Raw genomic sequence first — 16,926 nt, forward strand, 5'->3', positions numbered from 1 at the left:
GCAGAAAAGGTGGCCTGAAAAGTTTTGGTGGCCTTGTACAGCAGCAGCTTTCCCTCTGGTTTGTGAGCAAAGCCAGGTGGGGTTAGTGCTTCCTTTTACAGTGTATGAATTTCAAAAAAGTTTAGGCCATGACATTCACATGTCAGTGTCCAAGATATGGTTCCAATATAAGCTTGATTTTATTTTTATTTTTTTCCAAGTACCTTCTGTGTTCTGATAACTCTCATACACTTATTTTCTAACTTTTTGCAAAGCTGGGCATTGCAAACTGACATAGACTACTTCGCTGTTAAGAGAGACTTAATGATTTGGTAATTTGCCCGCTTTGGGCTTTGCTCAGCTTCCGTAAGAACCACAAGGGAACAAATACAAAGTAATTCTGTACCCTCCAGGTACAAGTGGATGAGCCAGTGAAGAAATACTCTGTAAAATGCAGATTCCAGGGGTCTGCGGTGAGCAGGAGCTTGTAAGGCAGTAGGGTGTTGCTTGTAAGGCAGTAGGGTGCTGTATATGGACTGAGCATCCTGCTGTATCAGTGCAGTCCTAGGCTACTCTTGCAGGCTGTCTGCATGGTACCTGCAAACCATTTTGCTGGAGGAGGTTCGAAGAATGGAAAGAGCTGCAAAAGGAAGGATGAAACCAGTCACCTGTGAGCTGAGCTGTGTAGGTTAGGCATGTGGGTGTGGTGTCAGGCCCATAAGAGAAGTGGCAGTGGAACAGAAACAAGGACACAGGAGGAACGGCCTTCTGCAAAGCTGCAGCTTGGCAGAAGTTGGTATTTACCCCGGTACAGCTCAGGAGTGTATACAGGACCAGTGTCACAGCACATACAGGTGCCAAGGATGGAGGGATGCAGATGTCTGCTCTATCAGACTGTCGGGATGGTCACTTCCAGCCAGTCCTGGGACAGCTGGTTTGGTGTTGGAGTCCTTGTAATGGCCCAGGCCCTCTGTGAGCATCTGCCCTGCAGGACCTGAAAGGGAATGCTAGCGGACTGCGAGCATTTCTAGGTTTTGCTGTGTCCTGAAAATCATCTTACTGTTTGCATCAGGATTGCAAGTGTCAGTACTTCAGACCCACTGCTCTGATTTCTGTCTGTCCCATGATCTGTTTTGCAGCTTCCTGAAGTGGGCTGGGAGGGGTGGTAGGGGGAAAGCGGCCGGGGCCGCAGCGCGGGGAGGCAGCAGTGCCTGCGGGGCCGGGCTGGGTGGGGTGCAGAGAACAGGTGCCCTGGGGCGTGCTCGGGGCAAGTTGTGCTGGGACGTGACAGGGTCCCAGTGACAAGCCTACTGTAAATCAGCTGCTGCGTACGGACTAAGTGGGGGGAAGGACTAAAAAGTTCATGGGGAAACAAAAACGTGCCGCCCAGCACCGCCAAGGCTGCGCTTCTTTGTCACGGGGGGGGAGCAGCAGAGCCGAGGAGCCGCCTCTGAGGGCGGGCCCCTGGGCCTCAGGGGCCGGGCTCGAGGCTGCCGGGCGGGGAGCGGGGCCGGGGGGCGGCGCTGCCGGGAGGGCCGGGCCGGGCCGGGAGGTGGCGGCCCCGGGGATGGCGGCGCGGGGTCCGCCGCGGTTCGGGCCGCTGCAGCTACTGCTGGCGGCGGCGGGGGCGGCGGCGGCGGCGCTGGACGTGTGCGCGGACGCCTGGGTGGCGGCGGGGTACGTGCGGGCCGGGCACCCCAGCTGGGCCGCGCTGGGGCTGGCGCTGCTGGCCGCCGCCTCGGCCGCCACCCAGGCCTGCAGCTGGCTCTGGTTCCGCTCCGACCCGGCCGCGCTGCGCCCCGAGCTGCCCCGCTGCCTGCTCGCCGCCCTGCACCTCCTCCAGCTCGGCTTCTTCTACAGGTACGGCCCGGGGGAACGGCCCCGCTTTCTGCTCCCTCCGCGGCCACGCCGGCTGCCCCCGGCCCCGGCCCCGGCCCCGGGGTGGGACCGGGCCCCGCCCGGCACAGCCGCGGCCGCCTTGGGCGGGACGGGCCCGGACTCGGCCCCGCGGGCTCCTGCGCTTTCGGTCCCGAGGCAGGGCCGGTCGTCACCCCTCCGCCCGCCCGGCTTCTCCTTGCCCCTGGGTGCCGGCCCTTCGTGGCGTGGCAACCAGCGACAGCGAGCAGAAGCGTCGAGACTGGACGATGCCTCGTTTTTTTACAGCAAATATTGTGCCTGCGTCCATCTCTGTTCCCAGGAGCGAAGATCAGCTCTCGAAACAGTGGAGCAGAGCACAGATCCTCTCTTGGCTTCTGCTCCCTCCTTTTTTCAGGGGGCAGCATGGCCATGGTGTTCCTTGCCTCCCCACTGAAGGAGATGACCCGGCTGCTTGCTGAACATCCTCCGCAGAAATCAGTGGTTAAGTCGGAGGGGAGGACACGCACTGCTCTGTGCCTCTGTTTTCTTTTTCCTGATGCACAAGCAGCAGATGTCAGGGGCAGAGAAGCTCTTGTACATTAAAGACCTGGAAGCTGTGCAGGGGGCATGGGGCAGTTACTGCGGGACCCTTCTGGTGGGGGCTGGCACCTTGCTCGTGTACCTCTGTCATGGGGAAGGGAATTGCTTCAGACCAAGTTGAAGTGAGCAGCAGCTCCAGGCTCGGACTTGCTGGTGCCACGTGTCCCACCAGGGCAGTGCATGGTTGTCAATGGGCACGCTGCTGCAGAGGCATCTGCAGCTGGCCCCATGCAGCTCTTCACCACAGCTGTGGCCCCGTGCAGGTGTCTCCACGCTCTGAAGCTGGGCTGGAAGGTGTGCTGGGCAAAGGCAGCATCGGAGGAGGAGCAGAACCGCCTGGCCTTTTTCTCCCATGACATCAGCATGCTACGCCTCTTTGAGACCTTCCTGGAGAACACCCCGCAGCTCACCCTGCTCCTCTACGTTATCCTGCGGACAAACAAGGCAGAGCCATCCCAGGGTGAGGGGGCTGAAACTGGGGAGAGGTTTTGAGGCTGCAGGCTTGAGCTTGAAGCGCAGAAGGGACCTGGTAGGATGTCTGCAGGCTGTAGGACCGAGCAGGATGCTGTTCTTCTGCATCTGCTTGTGGTTCTCCAGCCATTCATGTCTCACATCCGTTGCTTCCTTGACAGAACATGCAGGAGGGTGGACTCGGGCCTGTGTGGCCCACTGGCCTATGCTGGGCCTGGAGAGGGACCTGGGGGACCTTTGTGATCCTTCTCCTGCGTCTCCTAGGCTGTGCCTGAAGTGCACCCCCCTGCACCTACCTCACCTTGTGGTCCTGTATAGCACAGTTGCCCTTGGCCAGGGCCCAAGGGTCAGGAGAGCAGTCAGGAGCATGCTGGGGAGCAGGGAGGTGCTTTTGGGGACACGTGTGGAGAGTGGAGCAGAGCCCACGGAGGAGGTGCTTTGGTACCCATCTCAGAAAGGGGATGAGCCCCCTAAGTATCCCTGTGAAGAAGCAGGGAGCTGAATCATGTCCTGGCTCTATGGAGGCAGAGCTCTTCTCCTGCCATTGTGGGCTGGGGGTTTCCCTGGCTGGGGAAGTGGGCTCTGCAGAGCTCTTTGGTCCTGTTGCCGCTTCCCCATTTCCTGGTCCAGCCGCCAGGCTTAGGCAAGGGAGAAGTCCTCCAGGAGCAGCACCAGCCTGCTCCTTGCGGAGGGCAGGAAGCCAGGGAGGCAAAAGAAGAAAAAGAGATGCTGATGCTCTGACTCCACAAAGCTGCAGCTTTGCATGCTGGTGGGATGCACGTTTTAGCAATGTCTGGCAGAGTGATATTTGGAGCAGGGCCAATCCCAGCTCTGTCTGCCCTTTGCATCTCTGCTGCTGTGTTTGCAGGACTGGGGATCTGCACTGCCTTCCTGTGTGTGACCTGGTCTCTGCTGGACTATCACCAGTCCCTGCGCTCCTTCTTGCAGGACAAGTATGAGCTGAGCCTGGGCTCCTCAGTTGTCTATTTCCTGTGGAACCTCTCCCTCACCTGCCCCCGCATCCTCGTGGTCGCCCTCTTTGCCCTGCTGTGGCCCTACGGCGTCGCTATTCACTTCCTGCTCGTGTGGCTGGCGATGTTCCTCTGGGTCAGCTTGCAGGGCACGGACTTCATGGAGTCACCTGGCCCCGAGCAGCTCTACCGGGCCATTGTGGCTGTGATCCTGTACTTCAGCTGGTTCAACGTGGCTCCAGGGAGGACACTGTACCGCAGCATCATCTATCATGGCTTCATCCTGGTGGACAGCACGCTGCTGGCCCTGTCCTGGCTCTTGTGCCGCTCCCCTTTGGACGAGCACTTCTACCTCATCCCGGTGGTCTCTGCTGCCCTGCCCTGCTATCTTCTGGGGCTGCTGCTGAGAGTCAGCTACTACAAGTGGCTGCACCCCAGCGCACGAGCACAGCAGCAGGGCAGCTATGATGAGGTAGATGCCAACAGGAGGACCGATGGGCTGGAGTTTCGGACTGTCTTGGAGCCGGACCTTGTGAACAGGAGGATGCAGTGCCTGGCCCAGCACCAGTTCGTGGTACCTGTCCTGGCAGAGCAGCATTTGCTGAACGGGGCTGCTGCTGCTGACGCTGCTGTCTGAGGCCGGGTCCTCCAGCTCCTCAGGAAGCAATCCTGCCTCCTCAAAGTGGTCTGACTTGCTGGGGAGATAAGTTTGCTAGTTCTCTCGGTTATTCCTCTGTGTGCCTCAGACTCCTGTTTTGGACAGCTTGGTGCTACATCCAGGATGCTGGAGGGGCTGGGCAGAAAACTGGGGAGATCCTGCGAGTGCCTGGCCAGTCCCACGGCACAAAGCAGGGCTCCCACTGCTTCACTGGAGGAAAGCCACAGTGCTCGGGGCGGAGGCCAGTACATTGTGAATGCACTGTTGTGTCAACCTTTCTCATTATTTATTATTAGGCTTTTCAAAAAAACAAACAAAACAACTGTTCATCCTCTTTGTCTGTGCCTCTCTTAGTGCCTGCTGCCAGGGTTGCTCCTCATGGATGTGGCTGCTGGTAGTAGAGAGCTCATTTTCCTTGGCAGCAGCTGTGGGGTGTTTGTGGTGTGTTTTCCCACTTCTGGTGTATTGCTGTTAAGGTCAAAAATTGCCCAGTACCGAGATGTCACTCAGAGCCCTGCTGAGAGGGGCAGAGAAGAACGTGAGGGCTCTCTGCAGCCTGGCACCCACCTGGGAGAGTGGCTGCCTTGGGAGGGCAGCGGTTGTAGGGTGCCTGCACCTCTGTAGGGTGTTATAGGGGTCCTGGGGTGGGATGCAGGGCAAGGGGGAGGAGTCATGTGAGCAGTAGCTTCACCACTCTGAAAACGTGAGAGCACTTTCACACAGGGCCCTGCTCACACTGCCCCTTCATGCCCTTCCCGCTGCCCAGGGAGATGGGCAGTGCTGAGCTCAGCTCTCTTCAAGAGATCAGCTCCTGTGCAGAGAGAGGGCACGGGACAAAGCAGCGCCTGCCTGCAGAGTGGCCTGTGCTGGAGTTTCTGCAGCCCCCAGCAAGCCGCTCCTCCCGCATTGGCACTTGCAGAAAAAGCTTGCGTGAGCAGGGTAAGAGGCACTTGGGCAGCAGGCCCTGCACTGTGCCCGTGCTCTTGTCCCTGGGGGCAGCTCAGGGCAGCCACAGCACAGCTGGGAGCTGGGGCCAGGCCCTGGGCACAGGCTGGTAGGGCTGCAGCTTGGTTCAGCACTTCTGGCTTAAATGTCACCTTACAGTCTCTTTGTAGCCATTCCTACCACCACCAACTACAGCTGTGACCAGGCTGGAACAACCCAGGGTCGGTTTCTTGGCTGTAACAGTGGCACAGGGCTGAGGGCCGGACATGGGGCTGCAGCATGGGAACTGTGGCAGAGCCTGGGCCCATTGCCCGGACACACAGTGCTTGCCCAAGCAAGCTCCAAGGCAGCTCCTGGCTCCTTCTGCTGTTGCATGGCCCACCACAGCCCCTTCCCCATCCACCCCCTGTTGCAGGAGGGGACTGGCCCATACCAGGTGCTTTGGGAAGGGCGGTGCAGGGGAAGGCAGCCAGATGCAGCTGAACTGCTCCTGTCCCATGAACCTGCCACAAGATAAGCCCAGGGCAAAGGCCTGGTGCAGCAGCTGTGCTGTAGTGCCACTGGAGGAGGCTGGTTGCTGGACTTGTGCAAAAGGGAAGGGGGTGAAAAAAGGGCAGGGTTTGTGCCTCAGTACCCAAGCACAATGTGACTTCTGTGGGCAGCAGAGCAGAGCCAAAGGTCATGGAACTGCACTGCTGTCTCCTGCAGGAACCCCCAGGAGAGCAGGGGCCTCCAGGGGCTGTGCTGGGACCTGAGGCGCAGTCACCCAAATTCCTTTGCTACCACTGATGGCCTCCCAGCCAAGGCCATCACCGAGGGCAGGGACCAACTGCGGGGAGGGGCTGTCAGAGAACAGACTGAAGCACTGACTATAGAAAATAAAGACTTTATTTTTTTTTCCAGTTCATAGGACAGCTCCCGTTACACAGAACACAAACAGGCAACGACTGCGCAGCCAGCAGCCCCTGGGGCTCCCCTCCTTCCGCCATGCTGGGAAGTCACTGCAGAAAAGGCTGCTGTGGGCGCGGGGGGCTCCTGCTGCTTTCTGCACCACTGTAGGCTGAGGGCCAACACTGGCATTTCCCCCAGAGCATGTGGAGGCACCACACACTATGATCAGATGGTTGGTTTTTAAGACTCTGCATCTGCAGTTAAAAGCAGGGAGGAGGCCAGCAGCTGCTTGTGTGCACCCAGGCCAGCTCAGCAGGCCAGCAGGCATTCGTTCACGTAATTGGATTTATCAGCAGTTCAGCTTACAGCCAGGTCAGGAATAACAGGAGAGCAAAGAGACACAGAAGCAAATCAATGCTTGGTTCTCATGTGCTTGGCTGCCACATGAGAGAGAGGCAAAGTCTTAACATCAGCCAGCAGAGTAGAAAAAAAAAAATAGCCAGGTCAACCTTTATTATTAAACAAACACAGAAATGTACCATCAACCTCCTATTATAAAAGTACTTTACATACATTCAAGGAGACATTGTATAAATATCAGTATGAAATGTCACTGGCTGCAATAGGTCCACACTCAGCTAAAATTTTGCTGCCATCTTAAAGTTTCTTTAAAACATTTTAAAAGTAAACAAACACAAAGCAAAGCCTGCCAGCTTCTGGGCTGCTTGATACCTTGGTTTCAGCACTCGCTGTGAGTGCCTGGGCAAAACACATCCTACCTCCTAGCATGGACCAACATGGCTCTCCTGCAAGCAACTTTAGACGTTAGTGAAGCAGAGAGGCCACTTGCCCATGCCAGGCAGTGGGAGGTTAAGGCACGTGTTTCCATCCCAAAGTTCAGCTGGCTGGAGTACAAGACATGCTCACAGGCTGGGACATCTCCAAGCCTGCTTACAAGACCTTTGGATGGGCTGGGGACCTGCAGAGACAGACTTAGGAACCAGCACAGATTCTTCCATAACTTAGAGATGTCCTGATCTAGGAACATTTCAGAAACAATGGAGCTGCTTCTCTACATGGCTCCCTTCCTCCCAGATATGCTCTTTCTGATGCAGTAACAAGTCTTCTTCAGAGCCCTCAAATGAACCTAACTCTCAGCCCTGTGCCATCTCCACTCTCCCACTCTGCACAGCACTCATGCTGCTGCTAAACACCAGCATGCACCCACAGCATGAAAGCAGAAATTGGCTCCTCAGGTTTTCTGATGGGACAAGAGCTCACATTGCTCACAGGCAGCAGGTGCTACACGCACAGCACAATCCTGAAGCAGAGGTTTCCTGTGAAAATACGCAGACCCAGAGCGTCTGCCTGAGATTGAAGTGCTAGGCCAACACCTAGCAAGGAGCTGGATGGAAAACAGATGGCTCCCGACTCCTGGCCATCTTGGAGTGAGAAAAGCTCTGATTTTTGTATATTTTTAAAACCAAAACTGGAGCTAGGAACATCTGGAACAGAAACCTCCATGTTCAGTCCCTCAGCTCTGGGGGTCCAATGCCCTAGCACCATTTCAGCAGTGGTGACCAGAGCCAGCACAGGGACAGACACCAACCTGTCACTCACAGGCCACATCACAGTGCTTGGGCTGAGCCAACACAGGAACTCCCCCAGCACTGATGGAAATGATTCCTCAGTAATTAATGCCATGAAAGGAATGCAGCAAATATCACCTGCTTCTGTAGGCACAGCCTGAGTGGGTCAGTGTCCTTCCAAAATGACAGGTTGGGTCTTTCAGGCCAGACCCAGATGAGTTATGCTGGGCTGCAGATGAGATCTGGAAGAGTTTGGGTGCAACCGCGGTGTTTGCTGAGCCCCACTACACACCTCTGCTTTCCCTGCTGAGCCAGACATCTGGCCTCTGTACAAAAACTTCAGGCACCTGCTGATTTTGTGCCATCAGGGTACAGGCAGGTGGCAGACACCACCAAACACTGCCTGATCTCGCACAAAACCAGCTCCCTGTGCTAGCACCCACCCACTCTTCAGCTGGTTATTGCTGGCTCGTGGTACCGCAGGTCACTGACTCCAGCCTTTTTTTATGAGATAGTAGCAAAAGTATCAGTGTAACCATCACTTCCAAGGTCAGTGTGCCCCAGGTTGGCAAGTCACAGTGTCTTACAAAATTAAGTCCCCCTTAACAAGGATTTTGTTTCTAACTATGTAGAGTTAGGCTAATGCAAAGAAGAATATAAGAAAATTGAATCTGATTCTACTAAAAGGAACATACTCTCACAAATGGAGTCAGAAAAGCAGAGGTGAAGATTAGTTACCATATCCTTCTTTGTAACATTTATGAGGATTTAGTTCTCTCTCAAATTATTCCTCGTACAAATGAGGTTTCTGTTCACTTCTCAGCACTATCTGCAATATTGTCGTGCTGTATCTAATGTTCACAGGCAGTTTCATTTTCCCATATAAGGAAAATCTGTGGGATCTGCAGTTTGGGTTGTGGATTGCTGGAATCCAACACCCTACTACTTGTTAACAGTGTTTGGAGCCATGTGCAATGTAAACACATTGACTAGAAGCCAATGGGATCAACCAACAGCAACACTGTCCTTTACGAGGAACCCCAGAAACATTCCCTTATCTTTTTATTTTCCAGAAATCCCGCACTGAAGAAATAATGTAAGGATATCATAATAAATTATCTACTTTGAACACCCAGGAAAGGAGAGAGGACACACTTTCACATCAGTAGAGGTATATTGACATTTTCATTAGTATTTCCCATGGAAAAAAACAATAGCTCTTTTCGGCTTTGCAAAACAAGGGAGATTCAGCTCTGCCGTCAGTATTTTTCTATAAAAATAAGGTTTTATGTTTACTTGGGTTCTATAACTAAGCTGAATAGAAAAGCAGAAGTATCTGTTAGAGCCTTCTCCACTGTATTACCCCTTCACTCTGGAGAGTACCTGCTAGAAGAATTCAGCTGGCTTCTGTGAGTCTCTTCAGACAAGCTCTAGCTCTGCTGAGTCTAGTGCTTCTTTATAGGACACCTTTTGTACTTGGCAGGGCCTATGCTCCTGAGGAAATGACCTGGCGTCACATTCTACTGTACAATTTGCATTAGGTGTATATTCTTCATCAAGCTGAAAATTGAGTTGCCAAATGTATGAGATTTCTGCCTCCCCAGTGATGAAGGGGGCTTGCAGGAGCTGCAGTCACACCTTTGCTCCAGTGTCTTACAGGAAGTCTAACTCAAGGGCTTGGTGAAGGGACACAAGGTCTGCGTGGTTTGTGATCCTCCAGAAAGGCATGTTGTGCTGTAACAAGAAGATTAACAAAGTCCATTTTATTCGAGTGATTTTGCAGCTAGGTGGAAGCAGTCAAGGTACACCTGCAAAGTTGTGCAATACAGCATTTGTAACAGCACATACCATGCTCAGGACGGATCCCAGCCGTATGCATACTGGCATCAGAACCTTATCTTATCTGCACAGTAATTCATGATGGGTGCCAGCACTATCAGCCACTTTGGGCAGTCATGATGGAAACTTCAGATGAAAAGCCTCCGAGACTTCAAGGGAATCTGTGTGGATGACAGCTCTGGCACATGGCAGTCAGTGTGACGCCTGAGAGATGCTGTCCTGACAGTAATCCATGCACCTAACTGCCTTTAATTAACATGAGTGAGCAATCTACTCAGGCTTGTTCAATCAAACTTTTTGCTCCTTATCTGTAATTCAGACTAATAGTAGATGCTGTGTATTGATCTGACTGCTGGCAATCAAGTCCTGACTCCCTCAGTGCTTCTGAGAAATCACATTACCCTGATTAATAGACTCATGCTATCATCAAGGCCTGCCACATCAAGATACTGTCCCTGTAAAAACAGGGACAGTGCTACACTAACAGACTGCAAGTACACATGAACTTCTATCTTAGACAAGAGTAGAACAGAAACTTTAAACCCTCGAGCCAGATAACTTCCCATCTTAATGTAGTAAAAGATTTCTTGCAAAGTTTCCCCTCTCTGCCTCTGGCCTGAAGAATTCAGCCTTGGAAAAAGAGTACCTGCAATAAAAGACTGTTACTGTAACCTGCCTGTACATCAACCCATATCCCACCTCTGCAGAAACCCACCTGCTTAGCTGCAACCTCTTCATCACGCCCATCTCCAATTACCACATAGGTGACTTTCTTTCCAAATCGTGACACAATCCTCTCAAAACAGCTTTCTTTGCCTGCCAAAAGGGAATACCACTATAATAAGCCTTAGGCAGAGACAAACAGAAGCCTGAACTAACCCTTTCTTCCCAGAACAAAAATACATTTTTGTCTTACTGGGAACCCAGTTTGGTTCATAAGACCAGAAGCCACCACTATTAACATGGCTAACTGCATCACAGCAGTCACAAGCAGTTCTCAGCTGCAGAAACTGTGTTTCCTCTGTAAAAATCTTAGCTAGCCCACAAAAGACACCTCTGTGCCAGGTGTCTCAGCACAGACCCTTACCTATTTTTGTAGCACTATAAATATTTTCAATGGGAAACACCTCGCCCAATCCATATAGAAGAACTTTGGCAAGAGCTGGCACCAGTTGGGTGGTTGTGATCAGGATGTTCACACAGTTTTTTCTAAAAGAAAAGAAAAAAACAACACTTGTAAAAGCACACCTACACCTCATAGTGCTGAAGGGTACTCTGGGCAACTTGCTCAGCTTTGAACCAAAGTGCCATGAACTTTGCTGCCCTGCTTCTCTGAGTCTTTGTAGACCAAGATTTTGATTTGTTTGTTTTAAACAAAAATTCTGAAGAAATTTGATTTTTTGAGCACAGTCCTATTAAGAGGACTTTCCTAGCCAAGGATGTTGTCATAGGAAGGCCCCAAAGGGTGCTCAGGAGTGGGGTTCTTGCACACATTCACTACATTTCCTAGAACCTGTGACAAGAAGCAGTAATGTACTTGTGGGCATTGCTGTAAGTGCATGCAAATCTAAGACAAAATAACTGAGAAAGCAACATACACGTTTCCAGTTTCCATACCTGGACTGTATGAGTAGCAGGGACTTTAATGCAGTTTCCAGCCAGGAATCTGTTAAAACTTCTATATCAGTTCTCAGTCGTTGCAGAGCTTCCCTCTTCTGTGGACTAAGAAGGCCTGGAAAGCAAGCAACACATTTTCTCAGCTGCATTGGTAAGCCCTGTGCAGTTCTTAGGATACATACAACAAAATGTACTAACTCATACAAAAAACAAGGAGGTGTCATGTGAGGTCACAAGCAGCAGCAAGGGAAGGAATTCCTGCAGTCACCCTGTCAGACTTCCTGCTCCATACAGGCCCAAGGACCTTTCCCATCTTAATCACAGAATCAGAGAATCACAGAATGGCCGAGGTTGGAAGGGACCTCTGGAGATCACCTGGTCCACCCCCACTGCTGAGCAGGATCACCTCGAGCACCTTGCACAGGATGGCATCCAGGCGGGTTTTGATTATCTCCCGAGAAGACTCCACAACCTCTCTGGGCAACCCGTCCCAGTGCCCCCTCATATTGAGCCAGAACCTCCTGGGCTTCAGTTTGTGCCTCTTGTCCTGTCGCTGGGCACAACTGAAAGGAGACCAGCTCCATCCTCTTGACACCCTCCCCTCAGATATTTATACACACTGATGAGCTCTCCCCTCAGTCTCCTCTTTTCCAGGCTAAACAGGCCCAGATCTCTCAGCCTGTCCTCATTCAACAGGTGCTCCAGTCCTCTCATCATCTCCATAGCCCTCCTCTGAACTCGCTCCAGTAGCTCTATTTCCCTCTGGTACTGGGGAGCCCAGAACTGGGCACAATGCTCCATGTGTGGCCTCAGTCAGGCCGAGCAGAGAGGCAGGATCCCCTCCCCTGGCCTGCTGGCAACACTTCCGAATGCAGCCCAGCATCCCCTCAGCCTTCTTGGCCACAAGGGCACATCACTGGCTCATGGTCAGCCTGCTGGCCAGCAGGACTCCCAGGTCCTTCTCTGCAGAGCTGTACTTAATGCCTTTTAAACATCATTTTCTCAAAATATCTAGTTGCAAATGGTCAGAAATGGTGGCTATGCAGTCAATTCTGCTTCCATTATTAAATAAAACAAAAACAACAACAAAAAAAGAGAGCTCCTTGAGTCTGAAACTCTTTCCACCCAATTTCTAGCCATGCACTATGACTCTTTCTTGTCACTCCTCCCCCACCACTCCTTTACGCAATATACTCTAGTACTCTGACAAGGAGGCCACAGAGGGATTCATTCCAGGCTGTGCTAGCAACTACTTTACCTTTAGACAGGTCCTGAAAAACCCCACAACTAGGTTTCCCACATGCAAAATATGAAATAATGTCTGATCCCTACCAAAAATAAGGTAACTGTGGTACACTAAAATGCAGACGTTATTATTACAACTTTTAAGGCTGAAGGTTATAGTTCTGACCACCCTTTTTGTTTATATTTCAGAAAGTATGTCAAAGAAAACGTTGTATCAAGCTTCTTTTGCTTAGGCTAAGGGTACTTAAACCTGCAACCCACCAGGCTGTCACACAGTCAGATGAGCTGCTCCAGCAGCACCCTGTTCCTAAAGATCTCAATGCTAAGATTCAGACTAAACAGAAACTTTCTCAACATTTGACTTCTGTGGAATAGAGTTGCAGTATGCATCTTTATTACTGCTGTGGCATTGGAAAAATCAGAAGATTTTAAGTGACTTTGTGAACAGACTTAGAGATATCATGTCAGACTAAGCACGGCAACCAAAAGAACGAACACATTACTTCTTGACAGTTGTGTAATAAAAGATTTTCTGAAGACATAGGTGAAAAGGTCTCCTAAGCAGAATGTTATATAAGTCATTTAGGCTTGTTCTACACAGGGTGATAGGCAGCCTTTCATTCAAAAGTAGCAAAGGAACACTGCACCAAACCCTTCTCTGAGATATATGATTGACTAACCAACACTATCTACATAAGTCAGAGAGCACATTGGAATACTGTTCAGTTTTGGAAGATGCAGCCTCTTAGATTACACAGAGATATGATCCTATTTAGCATTAGCAGAACAGTTAATTTTCATGTTCAAACATTTAGGAAAGCAAAAACTACTGTATGGAACAGCTACCAAGAAGAGCCAAGTTTGGTGTTACAAACTCTGGTTAGTGCTCCAGATACTGGTGTATGGGAACACTCACCTCCAATGTTAGTTTTGTATTTATCGTATATCTCTCGTACCCTGCGGTAGCGGAATGCTAGTTTTCTCATCCAGTCCACTCCACCTTGGACACCAACTGATGAACTGTGATTTGCATTACTTCCTGAGCCACTGAAGCCATCCGTGGAGAAATTGTAGTTGCTATTAAAACAAAAAACAAATAAAAAAAAAAAAAAAAACACAGATCTATTAAATGTGCCACAGCAGCAGAGCCACTATGGCTGGGTTGCAGATTTCAGCTCTGACAGCAGCTAGAAAAGCACCGTGAAGAACTCTGCACAACCACCACTGCACCCCTGATGGTGGAGGCCAACTACTCTGGGTAATGTGTTCTAATACCCACCCACACTTGCTTTCAGTTCTCAACTGCTGTACTGAAATTTATTGATTCAACTTCTCTTGCATACTCCTAATACAAAATCCAACTTTTGCTCTTCACTCACTTCTCTGCAATACAGAACATCCTTCCCACTAACCTCTCTCATTCTGCACTGATAAATCCCTATGTAGTATTTTCCAAACATAACAACTGCCTCTCTAGATCACAGCTACAGTTCCACAAGCAGATGAGCTGCTTTACCAGCTCATGTCTGGAGGAAGCAGGTTCTGCTTCACCACTTTCTCCATATTTTTTTCTCCCTGACAGACAGGCACTTCTCAGACCTTTCCATGAGCCAGTTCAACTCACTAATGCAGCAGAATAATTATCGCCCTGTCTGACTATGTATAAAATCAGCTCACAGGGAGGTGCAAACTGTAGGGAGACTTTCAAAAGTCAAAATCATCAAATTGGAGTGCGGATTCTCTACTCATTACACATTACTGAGTATATAGGTAATATTCAACAGTTCAACAATGCAATTCCCATTATAATTCCAAAAGTTTTTTGTAGGTCTTAAAAATAAAAAAATAAAACACCCAGCAAACAAACAGCACTGGTAGAGTTTCGGACCCTGCACAATGCTGGCCTCCATTCCTTAATCCCATTACAGTTTGGTTTATTTCTGAAGCCTTGCAAAATAACCCAGATTGCATCAGCTATACGTTTCATGCATTCTTCAGTACGTCACCTTAAATCTTGGCCATTATCATCAGATGCCACGTCTTCTATGTGTACCTGGTCACACTCCTGTTTAAAACAGGAAAAAAAAAAAAAGCAGAAGCCACTGTTGTAATCCAGAAACATACCAAACTGCAGATTAAAAGAAGCATGATACAGAACGATCCCTTCACATTTGCCAACAACACCAAACACAGCTATACTGCCTCCAAAAACTGATACACAGCTTCCATTAGCTTTGTTTTCCATTACTTCCATTGGCTTTGTTTTACTTTGCACCACCTACAAGTCCTTGCCAAGACAGAGATTTGAAGCACCAGAAAGGTCAGAAAAAAAAAAAGTTGTTTTTTTTTTTTTTTTTCAGACAAAAAATGGCATTTTGTCTGCAAAGAAGAAACCTCAACACTTGCTGAACAAATTGAACTGATAATTCACTTATCGTCTGAAACCCTTCTGCCATTTCACAAAAACAAGCTAAACAAAAGCAAAAGTACCCCCAAACCATATTATGTGGTCGACTGATGATACTCCGTTTAAACAATAACATAATGGTCAATTTTCTTACTAGAGATCCACAGCATAAATCTTGGATTGAAATATCAATACCTTATTGCTTTGACATTGCTGCTTAGTACAGCTGACTTAACCCAGAGATAAACTGCAAATACCTTAGAACTACAAGCAAATTTTCCCCACCTCAAAAATTTCCCACTGCAACTACTACCAGCAGCAGTGAGTGATGTTGACTACATAGTTCACGTGTCAGTGACTATCCTTCCAGTACGAGAGACCTTTTTTTTTCCCCTGGGGCAGAGATGTAACTGCCATTACCACTTTTATGAAATTCACAGCTGCCATAAATGTAAACTTAATTTAAGTTTCCATTTGCATTAATAAAAACATCTTGTGTTTTCCCACCATGTACACCAGTGATGCATCTACATTTAACTGGTCACTCTTCATATTCAGCCTTCATAAGATTAAAACTAGACCTGAAAATTCTGCAAATTAGGTTCATGAATCCATATTTTGTGCTCAAATTTCAAAGATGACGTAAGTCAGGAAATCTGTTTCCAACCACTAAATTCCAGACTATGCCAAAATTCCACACCTCTCCAGATAGCTTGCTTTTCACTACTATCTGATAATGTCATAGCATAGGCTATTGCCATAATTCAAGGAAAGATTTATATTCAGCTTCTGTGAAAGTGCAGAACAGACAGATGTATTTAATTTGGCAAAGAATACTGTGCATGAAAGAGGATGGACGCTGAACAGACGTCCCTCAAGAAGAAAAGGAATGGGAGAGCAGCAAAGACTGCTTGTGAGAAGGTAGCACCTCCATAGGTACAGCCTGCTTGTCTGTGGAAGCACATCCTTCATAGTTGTTACACAGTCAGTGTGACCTACTGGTTCACTGGCTGAGACTGTCTTTTCTTTAGCCAAAGCCCCAGGAACAAACATCCTACAGGTCACCTTTTTCTCCAGATCTCTGGTCTCTATTTCAAATATAGCATCAGCGAAAGCAAAATGCTTACCAGTCCAGAATGAAACTATAATACAAAGTAGGCATCGCTCTTAATGTTTTCAGGTACAAGTAGAAACTCATAGGAGAGCTAGGAGAGCTCATGACACTGGAAGTGTCCAGGATGCCCCTGTCTCAGATAAAAGAGAACAAACACCCCTTTGATTTGGCTGTGCTTAGCACCACTTAAGTTTTGGCATAGCATTATTCATTATTGACTTGCTGTGAAGCACATCTGCCTCCACAAACTCTGCAGTGTAACTCTAATTAATATGGAGTTTTTCTTTTCAAAAAACATTTGCCATGTACCTCTAAGTCATTGAAAAACAGGTGAGTATCAGCTACTTCAAAAATCATCTCCTCCATTGACAGACCAGACCCAATTACTAGAGTTGGATCCTGACAAAACAAAAAGAAAAAATGTAAACTCATCATGGTTACAGGCTAAAAGCAATTTATGACAAATCTTTCATCAGTTACTTTGTACAGAATTTCAAACGTCTATCAGGAATGATGTAATTCCATCTGGTATACACTGACTCAAAATGTTAAAAAAAACACTTTAGTACTTCATGGCAGGGACTGAAGCACTTTCAGAAGCAACATATACATTCTAAAGTCTTCAATGTATTTTGAAAGAGAAAAAATACTTCTTTTGTACTATGTCCTCAATAATTCCCAATAATGATAAAAGCCATCTGACGTTGTTAGGAGGATAGTGTTTGTGATGTTAATAATCTAAC

The 16,926-nt window shown here is 49.2% G+C and overlaps 2 protein-coding genes and 1 long non-coding RNA gene across 13 annotated transcripts in view; 1 reads left to right on the forward strand and 2 right to left on the reverse strand.

Annotated features, from left to right (window-relative positions):
• Positions 1–155: 155 nt before the first annotated feature.
• Positions 156–1,157, reverse strand: LOC311423212. The gene is made up of 2 exons (XR_014685606.1): positions 784–1,157; positions 156–619 (listed from the first exon to the last, which is right to left on the reverse strand). It is a non-coding gene; the product is annotated as an uncharacterized lncRNA (long non-coding RNA).
• A 383-nt stretch (positions 1,158–1,540) lies between these two features.
• On the forward strand, positions 1,541–4,870 carry XKR8 (XK related 8). The gene is made up of 3 exons (XM_084496931.1): positions 1,541–1,839; positions 2,700–2,896; positions 3,776–4,870. Exons 1-3 carry the CDS (start codon positions 1,547–1,549, stop codon positions 4,513–4,515), a joined length of 1,230 nt encoding a protein of 409 aa, XP_084353057.1. The 5' UTR covers positions 1,541–1,546; the 3' UTR covers positions 4,516–4,870.
• Positions 4,871–6,351: 1,481 nt separating this feature from the next.
• EYA3 (EYA transcriptional coactivator and phosphatase 3) overlaps positions 6,352–16,926 on the reverse strand; it is a 61,676-nt gene continuing 51,101 nt past the window's right edge. For 10 of the 11 annotated variants that reach the window (XM_084496928.1, XM_084496920.1, XM_084496921.1 and 7 more), the window contains 7 exons: positions 16,493–16,582; positions 14,669–14,727; positions 13,579–13,739; positions 11,418–11,532; positions 10,888–11,009; positions 10,516–10,616; positions 6,352–9,695 (listed from right to left, as the gene is read on the reverse strand). In XM_084496928.1, the coding sequence (XP_084353054.1) occupies positions 9,615–9,695; positions 10,516–10,616; positions 10,888–11,009; positions 11,418–11,532; positions 13,579–13,739; positions 14,669–14,727; positions 16,493–16,582 (729 nt within the window). In that variant the 3' untranslated portion in view covers positions 6,352–9,614. The remainder of the gene's footprint in view (positions 9,696–10,515; positions 10,617–10,887; positions 11,010–11,417; positions 11,533–13,578; positions 13,740–14,668; positions 14,728–16,492; positions 16,583–16,926) is intronic. The other variant, XM_084496929.1, reaches the window with a different exon arrangement.

The sequence above is a fragment of the Aythya ferina genome (genome assembly GCF_964211825.1).
Source record: "Aythya ferina genome assembly, chromosome: 24".
Classification (NCBI taxonomy): Eukaryota; Metazoa; Chordata; class Aves; order Anseriformes; family Anatidae; genus Aythya; species Aythya ferina.

Excerpts from the sequence above, each read along its gene's own strand:
- XKR8 (XM_084496931.1), top strand. The coding sequence starts at position 1,547 with ATGGCGGCGCGGGGTCCGCCGCGGTTCGGGCCGCTGCAGCTACTGCTG. Across the intron at positions 1,840-2,699 it reads CAGCTCGGCTTCTTCTACAG|GTGTCTCCACGCTCTGAAGC; the intron begins GTACGGCCCGGG and ends GGCCCCGTGCAG. Across the intron at positions 2,897-3,775 it reads CAAGGCAGAGCCATCCCAGG|GACTGGGGATCTGCACTGCC; the intron begins GTGAGGGGGCTG and ends CTGTGTTTGCAG.